Consider the following 15,936-nt stretch of genomic DNA (forward strand, 5'->3'; position numbering starts at 1 on the left):
CGGGACACCTCTCACAGATCAGCCCTATTAAACTGTAACCTCAGCAATCCACTAAATAACAGGGAAAAAGAGGAAAAAGTCAGCCAGAAGGGGTTAAAGGTGTCAGCTAACACCAATACCTGCTGCTGCTGCTGAATTCTATGAATGATAGGGTAACTATATACCATAACCATAACAGTCAGTGATGAATATTTCCTTCAACATCACTAAAATGACTTGATATCCTCACAGGAAGCGCAGTTTTCTTTCGATAACACCCACAGCAACAACAGAGAAGTTGCGCTGCAACGGCTCTTTTATTGCGAAAAGAAAAAAAAAATACTCCAGCACAACACGCGCTTTTTCTCGCTAAAAAAGGCCAGGAAACACAGTCGGTGCACCGACAAAAAAAAAAAAAAAGTCAGTGAGAAAAGCCGTGAGAGGAAACCGCAGCGCAGTTTGAACGCACATCAGCTGTTTTTTCGCTTGAAAAAAAAAAAAAAAGTTCCTGCTGGCGTTAACCTGAGCACGTCGCTGCAGGCGCTGGGCTAACGTCCCGCTAGGTGAGAGAGAGAGAGAGAGAGAGAGAGACAGAGAGAGAAGCCAACCAGAAAGAAAATAACTCAACACACTTGCCTTCTTGTTCGGAAGGCAGTCCGGCTTTATACGCGCAGACACTGCAGACATCAACGGGGAGACGTTCAGCTCCACGTTGTTTGGGCAAAGCTTGCAAGCGACTGACTGACTGCCTGCCCTGCAGCCAAGTCCGGTCTCTTCAAACTTAAAATGCCTTCTGCTTCCTGATTGGTCGAAGCTCACCACAGCGCGGTGCGTTCACGTGCTGCTGGGAAACGCCCCGTCCTTTAGTATCGCTTCAACTTTTGTCATACACAAGAACAAAAAAAGCTTAAATATACTGAAAAAACTAATTCATCTGTTGAATGTAGCCGCCTGTTTCTTAGTTAAGCTATTTATCCTCTTAATTCTGGTTATATTGGAAGTGACGCTCTGGTGAGACGTTATAGACAGTTAATACAGTTTAATTTAAATCTTACTCTGATAGTTTGATAAAATATGTTTTAAAATCCCTTCATCAGGGCTGACAAACACGTCCAACCCTTAAAGGCTATTATCCTGCATCTATTTAGATGCATCACGTCTTGAACGCACCTGAATCAAATGTGGCTTGCAGGCCTGACATCAAATCCTGATAAGGGAATCCATCAATGTGAATCAGGTGTGTTGGAGAAGAGGCGCATCCAAAAGTTGCAGGATAATAGCTCTTGAAGACTTGACTTGGGCAACCCTGTTCTACAATTAGGAGGAAAAGAAAGGCAACAAAGAAGAAAGGTAAAGGAGAAAGGTAATGGGAGTTAGCCGTGTGAGCATGTCTGCATTAAACTACAACGTAGTGAAATATAGTTTAGATTATAGGTTATTATTGGTGTTCGTGTTCCCTAATTATTATTAAAGCATTTCTGATTCTGATTAATGGCTTGCATATCATCATTACGGTGCAACCACAAAAATGAGCAAATCACAGTGACTTTTGTGACTTGGAACTAGGACGTTCTAAACTGAGCTCTGACTTCCAAGACAAATCCACACAGGATGTGCACCATCAAACATCTTCCTGTGTAAAACGGGTACAATATTTGTTCTTTTTTACACTGCTTTGCTATTATATCTGAGACTCATGCTGACCTATAATGTTTACACATCCTATCAAAATCAAACATGGTGCACCTCCTACCTTCATTTCCTTTGTAAATAATTATGGCTTTTTTGTGAACAACCATTCATGCAAACTAAAGAATTTTCACAAAACAGCGTTTGCATTAGATACTGCTGACATTTCAGACATTTCAGCTGTTGTAAGATGGCAGAAGTCCCCCTTGAACCATAGTCAAGAGCTTTCTGCCACTGAAATATCTGGATTTATACTAAACTAAGATGCCAAAAGATTTGCTGGTGAGGTTTTAATTGCTTCCAACCTTATAACAGAACTTCACTTATTTATCCCTTTCATTTTAAAGGTAAGACACCCTTCTCTAGATAAAGTAGAATCTATTATTCCAAATAACATATACATTACATAATTATTTATGTTGATGTGTTTTCTTGTTCTTTCCCAAAAGGTTTAGAAGAGCCCAGAGAAGATATAGAATTAATTTGGCCTCAGCTACATTACTACAGTGAGTTCATTTACTGTAACCTTTTGCTGAAATATGCTAAATGTATATTGATCAAGTTATAAGTGTTCTTCTCTCACTTCTTTGTGTGTTACTGTCCATCACATATACAAATCCAAGCTTTGATTCTTTTTTTTTCTCAGAAATTACCTATTTATTTCAAAATGAAAATAGTTTGTCATCTGCTTTTTTACACTACTGGCTTCGAGACCTGCCAATAACATTATATTGTAGCGCACCCTGCTGCTGAAACTGAAGCAAAATGCAACATGTGGGTTCTGGTTTGTGGTAGGCTCATACGGTCTAACAATCACAAAGTGATAAGCATAATTTTTGTTGTTGTGATTATTAATTGCTTAAAGCCCAGACCCAAAGTGTCTTCTGTCTTTGTCAGAAGTAAAATAAAAGAAGCATGAAGGCAACAAAGAAGAAAGGTGTTTTCCTCTGGTCTAACATGCTTTCTCAATGACAGGATGTGTTTTACTTGATTGCATGTATGCTGGACCTTCTAAAACCACATCATGCATGGAAAAACTTGGATTAGATGGGGTAGGGGGGGTGATTAATTAGGTTTTTGGACTGATTGCACAAACATTAAAAACCGTTTGTGCTGACCAACACACCTGTTTAAGGACATGCACCTGTACACTCACAATGCAAAACCTTGGTGGTTTTGCATTGTGAGTGTACAAATGGCCATCAGGCTCTACTTTGGCCTGATGGCCATTTGAGGCTCATTGGACTGACTCTGTCTGGTCCCAGAATGCAGTTCAAGAATAATACAAATCTGACCCACCAGCACTGGTTGTTGAGGCTTTTTATTTTTATTTAGGGCAACATTATTGCAATAAAAAACGTTAGGTACAACAGAAAGTATTTGCATTTTAATAACCATACCTTTTTGATTAGTTTCATTTCATATAAATTGGACCTCAACTGTTCGGTAATGTTTACTCAAAAGCAGACTTCCATATGCTCTAATCTGCCTTCAATAGATTTCCTAAACTTGGCAAAATACAACTAATATTTCCAAAGATAGAGTGACCCAAATCCTCTTTTCACTGTTGAGCATAGAGTAAATTTCCTTCTATTCTTTTTTTCAATTGAGCCAAAAATAATTTGCTTACTGGATGCCTTTCTTTTTATAATGAAAACGTGCAAAACTCTTAACGATTCAAATCTATAATGATTTACATGTCCCTCTCCCACAAAAAATAAATCAATAATACTTTATCTATTTAAGTAATTATTCCATTCTTAGTTCATAATTGAGCTGGTGGAAAAAAGATCACAATACAATTTTTTTTGTAAGTTTTTATTTCTTTTGTTTTACTCAAATGTTTTTATTTATTTATTTACTTTTCTTTTGGCCCATGAGTCCTTTTGACTTGACAATTTTGGCCCACATGACAACAAGTTTGGCACCACTCATCTAAATGGTGCATCCATCCAGCTGGATGGAGTGTTATTAAACACTCCATTGTGTCAGAAATTAGATTAGCACGCCCCGAAAACACTGAACACAATGAATAACTGTCATTAAGGCAAGAAACGTTGTAAAAAAACATAACATTTTGACTACTTCTGCTGTTGGGAAGAATATGGCAAAGGGGGGCTTTTCCTCATCTTTTTCCTTTTTAGCACGGTAATGAATGCTAAACGCACTGGTGGTGGTGCAGATTCTTTTATCTTCAATGCTTCAGGTTAGTTGGGCAACACCAGGCCAACCTGTAAAATAAACACCTGTTAGCCTGAATTATATATGGCTGCAAGCTATCACTGCTGCAGACACAAACTCAATAAAGGCTGGACCACTAAGTCATATAAAAAAGAGGATGATGAAGAAAAATAAACGTTTCTGGTTTTATAATGGCACTTTAACTGTACTGGTATAAATCAAGATACAGGATACAACCATCGGTGACAGCAGGTCTGGAGCAGCATGTGTTACCACAATGCCAAGAAAGATGGATATCAGCACAAATACCAATGATGATAGAGAAGCAATTGCTGTTGGTTATCAGTCAAGGAAAGGGTATAAGACCATTTCCAAAATGTGCAAAGTCCACTCTTCTTGGGGTCACAAGAGGAAAACGTTTGATACAGTTTCTTATCGACCCAGAAGTTGGCTTTTCAGCAAATTCACCCCAAATCAAACCGTGCAACTGTCAGAGAAATGGCAAAAAAAACACCTAAGATTCAGATCTTTACAATTCTTAGGATGTTAATCATATATATATATATATATATATATGTATATATATATATATATATATATATATATATATATATATATATATATATATATATATATATATATATATATATATATATATATATATATATATATATATGGTCTATATACGGCACAATCACAGGGAAGAATGCTGACTTGACATTTGTCCAAAACACGACCATTGACACCTTGGACAAGGAGGGTAAGACAAAAGATAATTGCTAAAGAGGCTGTCTGTTCACAGAGCTCTGTGTCCAAGCATATTATAGAAAGATGAAGGGAAGGGAAAGATGTAGTAGAAAAAAGTGTGAAAGCAACAGGGATGACTGCACCCTGAAGAGGATTGTGAAACAAAACCCATTCAGAAATGTGGAGGAGATTCACAAAGATTGGACTGCAGCAGGAGTCAGAGCTTCCAGAACCACCAGACAGACGTCTACAGGACCTGGTTCTGCTGTCGTATTCCTGGTGTCAAGCCGCTCTGGAACAAGAGACGCCATCAGAAGCGTCTCTCCTGGGCTAAAGACAAAAAGGACTGGACTGCTGCTGAGTGGTCCAACGTTAAGTCCTCTGATTAAAAGTAAATTCTTTTGGAAATCAAGGACCCAGAGTCTGGAGGAAGAGAGGAGAGGCACAGAATCCACGTTGCCTGAGGTCCAGTGGAAAGTTTCTACAGTCAGACATGGTTTGTGGTGCCGTGTCATCTGTTGGTGTTGGTCCGCTGTGTTTTCTGAGGTCAGAGGTCAACACAGCCGTCTCCCAGGAAGTTTTAGAGCACTTCATGCTTCCTGCTGCTGAACAACTTTATGAAGATGCAGATTTCATTTTCCAACTGGACAAAGCACCTGAACACAGTGCTAAAATTACCAGTACCTGGTTTAAGGACCACGGTATCCCTGTTCTTCATTGGCCAGCAAACTCACCTGACCTTAACTTCACAGACAATCTATGAGTTATTGTGAAGAGGAAGATGTGATACGCCAGACCTAACAATGCAGAAGAGCTGAAGGCCACTATCAGAACACCTGAGCAGTACCACAGACTGATGGACTCCATGCCACACCACATTGCTGCAGTAATCCAGGGAAAAGGAGCCCAGACTAATTATTGAACTTTTCATGTTCATGCTTTTCAGTTGGCCAACATTTCTGAATATCCTGTTTTTGTATTGTTATATTCTAATTTCCTAAGATTCTGAATTTGAGGTTTTCATTAGTTGTCAGTTTAATCATCGAAATTAAAAGAAACAAACACTTGAAATATAACAGTCGGTGTGTATTGATTGAATATAATATACAAGTTTCACTTTTTGAATGGAATTACTGAAAAATAAATCAACAATTTAATGATATTCTAATTATAAGACTGTATCTCGAAGGTTGTAATCAAAAAGTGTTCTCTGGAAAAAAAAAAAAGGCAGGTTATAAGAACAAAGCACAAAACATCAACAAACAGCTCATACCAGCTGTATGGCATGCTGGTGAAGTTTGGATTTATGGGAATCTTTCAGTCACAGAGCAGATCAGGGAATCCTCTGTATACCAACTGATTCTAGACTGAGATGTGAGGCTATTTGTCCGATGCTTAATATTGGCTCAAACTGAATTATCAACCAGATTATGACACAAGAACGACTGAACAACAGTTAGAATTCAGCCCAAATGAAATGCTCTGGTGGCACCCTATGGCAGCTGTGTGCAAACAAATTTACACCAGTTAAAAAAAAAAGCTCCACGGTTCTGTGCTTGGGATCATTCCAGATCTTATATATATATAAAAAAAGAAAGTAGGATTTTCTTTCCACTTTGCAAATATGCAATACTTTGTATTGCTTTATCACGCTAAACCTGAAATAACAAACTGAACTTGGTGGTCGGAACGTGGCGAAACGTGAAAAGGTTTAAGGTGAAGGAAAGCACTGTATGTTAAACAACCACTGATTTAAAAAAAAAAAAATCTATTTTAACTGAATTATCCTTTATCGTCTTTCTCATTAGGGATTTTGATCAAATCCCCCTAAGCCTAAAAAGCTCTGCTTTGTGAAGAAAACCCCAGTTCCAAGATGATTCCAGCCCTGGATACTATTACCAGAAATGAAAGGTGTAAAAGACCTTTACATGTACGGCCAGACAATAGAGGCACTCGGCCAGAGACATCCCAGCAGTGAGTACCTTGTCTGGGCTCATGAGAGGACACGTCCAGTTGTACAGGTAGTAATGGACACTCTTGTTGCTAATGGTGAACTTGAGCTTTTCCAGAAAACTCACGTTATCCATCACATCGAGGGCACAGAAGACGTCAAAGCCCTTCTGTTAGCGAGGGAAAAAAAGAAAAGCTGTTATTTTATTTTCAGGTTTTTTTTTTTACAGCAGTGGACATGTTTGTGAAATCAGAGACGCTTATATTCAGATTAGACTCACAGATTTGGCCAGGACCAGCGTGTCCTGCATGAGGTCAGCCACCCCCGTGGCAGTACAGACCACATAAAGGAGACAAGCCGCTCTCAGGCCGCTGTGAACTGGATGGTTTAGCACTCTGGAGGAGACGCTATAGAAACTCACCAGGTCACTCAGAGTGCCATCGTCTGCCTGCGTGCAAAGAATGGAAGGTCAATCCATTTTTTTTTTTTATAAACCGCTGCAGCGCAGCTTAAATCCTTCACATAAAAGTTTTTTTTTTTTTTTTGTTCTCTTCAAAGGAATTGAAGGTAGAGATACAGAGAGGTCAGACCTCAACCACGTAGGTGTCATTCACATTCTCCTTTGGTAAGAACCAGTGCTCTACTTCCTGTGGAGATAAGAGGGGGCTGAGGTGGAAGTTGCAGAGGTTTCTCTCCAGTAATGAGTGGATCCCTGAAGCATCTTCTTTGGTCATAGGACGCAGACCCTTTATCTTTGTCACCTTGTTAAAAAAAAAAAGACGTTTAATGCTTAAATCAATGCCCTAAATACAGCTTCCAGTCGGATTTCTCTGTCTCTCCAGTGGCAGTAATATAGCTTTGTCTCTAGATGGCAGCAAGCACTAACCTCAGGTAATCGGTGAAACTTCTGGGCTCGCCGCAGATCCATGTTCTGCTTCAGACCGGGGAAGTTGATCTCCATTAGCTTACGGGGATTCAAAGGGCGATGCCACTGGCTGAAAGGATTCATTAGTTTACAGCAGGGATGGCAAAGGCCGATGTTGCTTCAGTGAAAAAAAGTACCAAATATATTTCACATACCGTATTCAAGGACATGTGTGACCTAACTGAACGATAAGTGCATCATAAATGGCATGCATGGCTTTGCAAAAGTTTTCACCACCTCGGATTACGTGGCATGACACTTGTGCGTATCCATCCCTTTTAGAAGCAGGTTTGCAGCATCTGACCTGCAGCTCTTTTTGGTTATGTTTCTACCAGCTTTGAACACGCAGGAACTGAACATTTTGCCCATGTTTCTGCCTTAAAAGGCTCAAACTCAGTCAGATTAGATGGCCGGCCCCAGTGGAAAGATTCAAATGCCGTCATTAATTCTAAATTTGATTTGGTCTGAACTTTAACTACGCCATTCCAACACATAGAATGTGCTTCGATTAAAAAAACAACCTTTTTTTTTGCTCTTACTGTACGATTATGGGTTTGTTCTTAGCCTAGAAAATAAACCTCCAGCGGTGTTAAGTCTACCATCACACATTGAGTTTTGGTGTCATTCGATCTATGCACCTCCTGTCACGTTTTGCTCAAGATTACTTTCTTTCAGCAAAAGGTTTCTTGTCGCTACTTTTCGATAAAGGCCAAGTTTTCCTGTCGATTTCCACCTTAGCTGTGGGTCTCTGGAGCTCCTCCAGAGTTACCATGGACCTTTTGGCTGCTTCTCTGATTTATTCCCTCACTAGCCGGTCTGTCATTTTAGGTGGCTTCCATGTCCTGGTACGTTTGCAAGTTGTACTCATTTCATTTCCGAGATGACGGATTGAATAGAGTTCAGTTAGATGTTCAAAATGATCTGTTGGCTGTGTTCCTCAGTTCCTTGATGCAGTTTGTGCATCGTTCTCTAACAAAGCTCTGAGATTTTCACAGAGCAGCTGAATTTATACCAAGATTAAATTACGACCAGGCGGACCTATTTTCAACGGCTGAAAGCAGTCGCACTGGATTTTCTTTAGGGGTATCATAGTAAATGGAAGAGATTTCAAATGCATGCCACACTTTTCAGATTTCTTCCCAGTTATGCACCGCTCTGTATTGCATTGCGGATTTTAACAGAATACATTGAAGTGTGTGTATGTAATGGGATCAACTGTGGAGAAGGCCAAAGGGAATGAAAACTTTGGCAGAGCCCTGTATGTGGAGATAAAAGTGTTGTTGAAAATCCTTTTTTTCTGTGTGTGTGTGATGCTAAAAACTAATGCTTGTGCTTCGCTTTTGCTTCAATGTGACTCAGTCAGGCAACAGCTACTACCTGCATGAGCTTATTGGTGTCGGCAGCACCGTGCCAGCGGTGTAGACAGCCTGGCAGAGACCCTGCTGGTTGACCCGCCGCTTGAGCTCCCGAATCAGAACGGGCGTCATCCGCTTGAGGCGCAGTTTCTTGTGAACGCACAGGAATTTGACCTGCACCAACCTCCTCTTTCTGCAAAACATATTCCAGACCCTCGGGTTTGATGGTCTGCACGCTAGCGCTGGTCATGAGGTTATACAGCACGCATATCTTCTGCATGAATTTACGAGCTACTCACGTCTCGTAAATGCGCACATCAGCAGGTACGGCGGCAACGAAGCCGACTAACTTCTTGGTGGTGTCTACTCTCACACCCAGGTTCCACTGGTGCAGCCAGTTGGGAGGCTGCAAAGCCCTTAGGGGGGAGATCAGTGACAATTAAGGGTGTCTCTGGATAACACTTTTTTTATTCCTTATATTTATACAAAATGTCATGCATTTTCCTTATCTTCAGGGACAAACCATCAGCTCTGGCGCCTTTAAAACTAATGACAAACATTAAATTCAAAGCGAGTGTTATGTGCTTTGATGCTAGTGGCCCAAGGGTTGAAAAATGATCTCTAAGAATGTAGATTAGAATGGGCAGTTTGATTTCTTTAAAACACAGTAGCTGGATTTACTGGGCTGTGACAACAACGGCAAGAATCTATCATTTCATCTGAACATTAATCGGGAGCATGTTGAAGCAAAAATGCCCACTGGATTATTAAACAGCCTGTAAACGCGTCAATATTTGAAAATCGATCTTTAAGGAATGCTTGAATGCAGCAACTTACCACAGTAGATACTCTGGAGAAAAGTCAAATCTCATCGTGTTGTCATCTTCTTCTGTGTAATTCTCATTTAACAGATGACACAGCTCTGTTAACTGCAATGAAAGAAAAGCACATAAACACAATCCACTTTTTTTTTTGTTTATTTGGATGGGTGATGATTTTAAATCAGTCCATTAGAGCAAACAGCTGTATTATCTGGTCTTTCTAAGTTCCAGGCAGAACTATAGGGCCTTAAAATGTCCTCATACCCTTTAAAGACTTTTTTAGATTTAGTCACATTACAACTACAAGCTTTAGTATGATATGCTGAGATATTATGTGAAAGACCAACATAAAACAGCACACGGCTGTAAAAAGTTCTACCAATAAAAATGTGAAGTGTGGTATGCATATATATGCAGCCCTTTTGCATTCGAGTCCTTAAGTTCATCTCAACTGATAAAATCTGCTAGGAAGAGCATTACAGTAATAAGATAAATGATCAAGAGTCCCATAACAACTCTGGAGGAGCTGCACATATCCAAAGCTCAGGTGGGCGATTCTGTCAACAGCATGAGTATTAGTTATGCAACGATGATCTTAACCAAGAGTGGTAAAAAAAAAACAAAAAAAAAAAAACTGTTGAATGAAACAATGTCTCCATTTAAGTTTGACGCAAGTCAAGTTGCACTACAAAAAGACAACTAAAAATAAGTGAAATTTTCTTGAAATGAGTGTATTTGTCCTTGATTCGAGCAGTTAAATAAGATGATCTGCCAATGGAATGAGTGTTTTGACCCCTAAAACAAGATAATTAGATAAATTACACTTGAAGTAAGATGACGGAGATGAGTTGTTCTTATTTTAAGTGCAAAATCTTATTCCATTGGTAGATAATATTTACCTGAACAAATCAAGGAAAAAACACACTGATTTTAAGAAAGTCTTGCCTATTTTTAGTTCAGTTTTTGCAGTGTGAGGATATTGCAATCAGGTGGAAGAAGGTGTTGGTGTCAGATGGGACCAGATCTGAACTATCTCGTCTACAAGTAAACATGTGTGGCGGAAAAACACTGTGCATCCCCAATGCACCATCTGTTCAGATGAGGTGGCAGCATCATGCTTTGTGGGTGCTTTTCTTTACCGGGAACAGGTAAGCTGTTAGGATTGATAGAAAGGAGTAGAGCTAAATACAGGACAATCCTATTTTTTTTATTTTATTTTAGGTGTCCTGTCTGGCAGTTTGGCTTTAAGAATTGCTGTATTAATGCCAAAGAGAGCCCAACAGATTTACTTTCACAAATGGAGCGTTACTGCTTTCACTATAGTGCTCCGCTTGATATAAATGCAAAAAAAAAAAAGTCATAAGATATTATTTTGGGATTATTTCAAGTTCAACAGACACAGAAACAGAAAGGTAAATGAGAAAGAAAGGAAGAGAAAGAGATGAAACACCTTTTCTTATTTTTTGCCAAAAGGGAGAAAAGGTGACAAACTAGAGTAAAGGAAAAAGAGAGAACAAGATAACATCATCGGAGTCTGCTTCTACACCTGCAGAGAGAGGTTTAAAAAGAACAGAAAAAAAACCTCTGGGAAAAGCATTCGGCTCTAAGAAATCTGGAGCGATAGGAAATAAATTTGCACAAAAAAAACTTTTATGGGAAAGAAAAACAAGAGCAAATAATTTACTTCAAAAGGTCACAAAGGCAAGTCTGACATTAATAAGAAAGGTTCAGGCAGAAAGCAAGGTTCCACATTGAGACAAGGAAAAGGCTGAGCCGTTCCTGAGCGTTTGGACTTTGGATGCAGTGCTTGGCAGAGGCAGCAGAATGCAGCAGATGCATTCATGCTGCTTCCACGCTGGATCACTTAATCTGAGTGAATCTTGTAGAACGATGTAAAGTGAACAAACTGTAAAAAAGCTAACAATGTCTTTTGGTGTGTTTTTGCCCTGAACAAAAATATATTTTTTAATATATATAAACATGCTGCTTTAAAAAAAAAAGAAAAGAACAGCAAAACCAAACAAAAAAGTATCACAGGTTCAAATAACCAACACCTTGGTAATGTAAATGAAAAATGTAAGTGAAAAAAAAAACAGCCAAAGTTGACACTTTATACAATCCTGGAAGAAAACGTTGAATGTTGCAAAAGACTGGAAAGAGACATCTAAACATATAGTCCGAGCTGCGATCAACGTTTAAAGGTTAAAATGGCCTAAATCTAAATCTGAAGCAAAGTTTAACAACAATTCGAACTCGGAAACAAAGTTTGACCTTTTATTGGAGTCAAAGATTATTCTAAAACGCCCTGACTAAAAGGGCTGAATATAAATCCTCTTCACACTTTTTATTTGTAAAAACAAAGAAACAAACTAACATTCCATTATCCACTTCACACTTTTCCAGTACTTTTGTGTTAATGCACAACATTGCAAAAAATTAAATAATAATTTTTCTTTTTGGTAATGAGCCAAAATGTGAAAAAGTTCAAGGGGTGTGAATACCTTTGCAAGGCTCTGTAACAGGTAGGTTTTTCTACCAGAAAAAGACAGAGTGTGCCAACATTTGTTGAGCATTCCCAGGACCTCAAACCTGATTAAGAAATAAAAGACCATGGCTAACTGCTTTTCATTTTCTTCCCTCCACTCTATTTAAATTTTTGATTAAAACAAACAAATAGATCTGAACCTGAACTGCAGCGTTCCCCCCACACACCATAAGGAGCTTTTTCCTTATGATGATACACACATTTTCCGACAGGCTAGAAGTCACTGATGTGTACAAGTGGTCACGATGCTTGATTTACCACGGAAGGGCGGCTCAGGTCCAGAGCATCCCATGAGAAACCCAGGGGAAGCAGGTAGGGCTCGTTTTGGATAACATCCGCCTCCTCTAATGGGCCATGAGTCGTAATATGGTCATCTGAGTAAAAGCAAAAATACAGCAAATTAAAATTCATTAAGCTTCATCCTTGAACTAGAAATGATGACAAAATAGGGACAAGAAAAGCAACAATTTCAGCTGCAGAGAACGAAGGATAAACGTGTGAGAAGATTAAAAAAAGAAAAAAAAAAAGCACCACAGCCCTACAGCTCTGAGGCAACACAGCAGCAGCCTGTCACCCTGGCTCTGTTTGGGATGGTTCCCCTCTCAGCCTTTCTGGACCCGGTCCACGGCTCGTTTCGTCAGCTCCCAGAGGCCCGTCGGCTGTGGCTCACAGAGCCCCAAGGCTTCCCTGTGCCTTAGTGCGCCGTCTGCTAATGACTCCATTGCAGACATCCTCCCAATTTTCCTGTGTGATTCCAGGAGTGTGAAAGTTTTTTTTTTTTTTTTTTTGTGAGGGTAATGAGTGCTATGGCCTTGGTTGCTGTGTAGTTTCAATAATTTCCTAGACGGCAGGAGATCTAAGAAGTGTCGTGACACTCAAAGCCACCTCTCCGTGTGTAACTCAGTGGTTCCGTGCCTAATGAGTTACGACACGTTATTAAGTCATTGGTTATTTCCTCGAGTTAAATCTCAAAAGCCGTCAACTCCTCGAGACGCGAGGCGAAGCTGTGTTTATTTTTTTATACGTCGATCCAAAAAGAAAGAAAAAAAACAAGTTTTTTCTTTCTATAAAACCGTCCTTGCTTAACTTAAAATGAATGATAAAAAAATCAAGTTAATAAATAATAAACTGATATCTATACTCACTCCATACTCCTACACACGTACATGAAGTTTTAAAGCCAAGATGTGTTAATATGCATAGTAAAAATTAAGCATTCGGTTCAGTGCAGCGCGTAAAACAGGCTCATCCACAGAGACATCAGGGGTTAATGATTGATGACAACACAGGAAATAAAGAAAGCTGGAAACGCACTTTAAATGTGCATTTCATGTTTTTAAGGATTATTTATGTAGATTTAATTTCATTTGTAAAAAAATAAATAAAAAATACATCATGCAATGTTGAAATAATATATCTACTATATCTATCTATCTATCTATCTATCTATCTATCTAAACGCAATGCTGAATAATATATATATATATATATATATATATATATATATATATAAACTGTTAGGAGTATAAATAGCTTTCTAACCTCAGCATGTTATAGTTTAGAGTGTTTTCCTATTATTTTGAATGAGCCAAATGATCCTGCTCTCTTAAAGGAGCCAGAGGTTACTCTACACTACAGATGTCGGATGTTCTTCTGGACGCTTGTTTAGAGATCTATTAAAAAACATTTGCCCAATTATACGATGTCCTCGAAGGACGTTTAAAACGGTATTAATGCGACGTTGCTTTTAGAAGCTAAAATCAAGTGTACGTTGCATAAATGCCCATTTGAGAGTTGTTTATGTTGATACCTGAGAAACATTTTCCGTTTCCACTTCCTGAGGTCGAACCCCATTTAAAGATCTCATGTGTCCAATTATACAAAACTACAACCGCAGCTGCATCCAAGGGACTGCTTAACTTACAGCACATTAGCATATAACCCAAAATAAGAAAATCGGCCTCCTTCATCTGCCTTGAGCAGCAATAACATTTTTATTTTTCCTTTTTCCCGACCTTAAATCTTTGACTGAAAGACTAAAGAGGTGTCTGGCCGAAATCTTACAGAGAGTCGCCTCGTTTAGAGTTAGACGTCCTTTATTTGTCTGCAGCGTGTGGTCTGTGTAACCGTCACCAGAGGACAACTCCCTCCTTACCCAGTCTGGGGACGGGCTGTGTGTCCCAGAAGCGGTAGGTGTGTTTCTTGGCCTGTTGCAGGGTCTTAGGCAGGCTGGTGCCCAGAGAGAAGAGATGAAGGGCTTTCTGGATTTCCTGCTGTTCCTTCTCTGGCAGAGAGTCCAGCTGGCCAAGAACATGAAAAAGGAAGGACAGTTTACCATAATTCAGCACGGACATCCTCCGTTTGACCGACCCGCTGCAAAATGTGACGGCATGATGTACAGCTGAACCATTAAACGTGATCGCCCACAGCCGTGAAAATCCTGTTTTACATTTCTTTAATAGAAGCACAACGAAGAGTAAATAGTTAAGGCGAGTTGAACAATATACGGTACCCACTGACACACTAACCATGGCAAACGGGTCTCTGGGTCCCTCTGGTCTCCAAGCGTTTTCTCTCTTCTGCTTCTTTTTGCTCTTTTTAAGACCACCGCTCGCTCCATCTGTCAGCGTCTTATCTCTGGAAAACATTCCTTTATACTCCTCTCATTCACCGAAGTTAATCACACAACAAGCCAAGAGCGGTTTTGTACTTACACGTTTTCTGAGTCAGTCATTGTATAAGAAAGTGACTCCTTGAGGAGCTGGACAAACTGTGCTGTTTTCTTTTTTTTTTAAGTATTTGCAGTTGCTCCACTGTTATCTTTAAAAGCAGCGAGGGAGGAGAGCTGCCGGCTGAGCCACCCAACCCATCTCACACCCAGCGGACTGATAACAGACGAGCACCAGCCAATGAACGCAGCTCCTCACAGTCTTTACACAATTATATGAGAATCTCTAGAGAGACCTCTCAAATGTAAAGAATTTGCCATCACGCAAACATTCTCATACTCCAGTGATTATGAATCCCGTACGGTCTTTTATATAAAAGGCAGCACTTAATAAAATTGTTCTGCGTCAGGGTTACAATGGCGCTTTGGCATTAGATTATCAAAATAGAAGAGCGGCGCAAAAGGTCACCAAACGGCTTATATTTATCTATCAAACATTTTCCGATGATTAAGAACAAGTGTCGTAGTGTGCGTTGGCAGGGGGGCCCAAGGCCAACGCGTGAGGCAGGCAGAATCATGTAAAAAGGGGTAGCTTAATAAAACCAAGAACAAAAAATGCAAAAACGAGGAACAAAAACTCAATAAAGCGAGCGGGAGGGAGACCGTGAGCACCTGGAAGCGGCTTCTGCAGAAGAATCCAGCAAGGTGTGGATGAATAAGGGGAGCACAGTTACTGAATGGATGAACAGGTGAGCGTGAATGGCTGAATGTGCAGCAGCAGTTGGGGGAACCTGAGCTAGGGAAGTCCTAGTAGACTGACTGGAGAGAAACATGATTAACAGATGCTGGACAGGGGGAAACAAGTGCGGCTAGAACTAAGCAGAAATAAACACAACAAAACACATAGGAACCCATTAAAGACACTGAAGCCGAAAAAGATAGTGAAAGGCTCTGATTAGTTTCAGAAGAAGTGGATATGTGGTTTTGCTATCGCACAACTATGGCTATGCACTTTACACGTCTGCATGGAGGTCGGACTTTATGAAGGCCGAGGAGCATCAATGTTCAATGTTCA

At 39.8% G+C, this 15,936-nt stretch overlaps 1 protein-coding gene across 1 annotated transcript; it reads right to left on the reverse strand.

The window, feature by feature from the left end:
• Nucleotides 1-3,104: 3,104 nt before the first annotated feature.
• On the reverse strand, nucleotides 3,105-15,477 carry LOC105939408 (glycylpeptide N-tetradecanoyltransferase 1). Its single transcript, XM_012881546.3, has 12 exons — nucleotides 14,908-15,477; nucleotides 14,722-14,830; nucleotides 14,349-14,493; nucleotides 12,452-12,567; nucleotides 9,665-9,756; nucleotides 9,127-9,243; nucleotides 8,850-9,020; nucleotides 7,434-7,542; nucleotides 7,138-7,308; nucleotides 6,828-6,995; nucleotides 6,579-6,716; nucleotides 3,105-3,899 (listed from the first exon to the last, which is right to left on the reverse strand). The coding sequence occupies exons 1-12, from the start codon at nucleotides 14,925-14,927 to the stop codon at nucleotides 3,876-3,878; spliced, it is 1,380 nt and encodes a 459-aa protein (XP_012737000.2). The 5' UTR covers nucleotides 14,928-15,477; the 3' UTR covers nucleotides 3,105-3,875.
• Nucleotides 15,478-15,936: the final 459 nt, after the last annotated feature.

The sequence above is a fragment of the Fundulus heteroclitus genome, chromosome 10 (genome assembly GCF_011125445.2).
Source record: "Fundulus heteroclitus isolate FHET01 chromosome 10, MU-UCD_Fhet_4.1, whole genome shotgun sequence".
Classification (NCBI taxonomy): domain Eukaryota; kingdom Metazoa; phylum Chordata; class Actinopteri; order Cyprinodontiformes; family Fundulidae; genus Fundulus; species Fundulus heteroclitus.

Excerpts from the sequence above, each read along its gene's own strand:
- LOC105939408 (XM_012881546.3), bottom strand. The coding sequence starts at position 14,927 with ATGACTGACTCAGAAAACGT. Across the intron at positions 14,831-14,907 it reads ATGACTGACTCAGAAAACGT|AGATAAGACGCTGACAGATG; the intron begins GTAAGTACAAAA and ends AATGTTTTCCAG. Across the intron at positions 12,568-14,348 it reads ACAGCCCGTCCCCAGACTGG|ATGACCATATTACGACTCAT; the intron begins GTAAGGAGGGAG and ends GCTTTTACTCAG.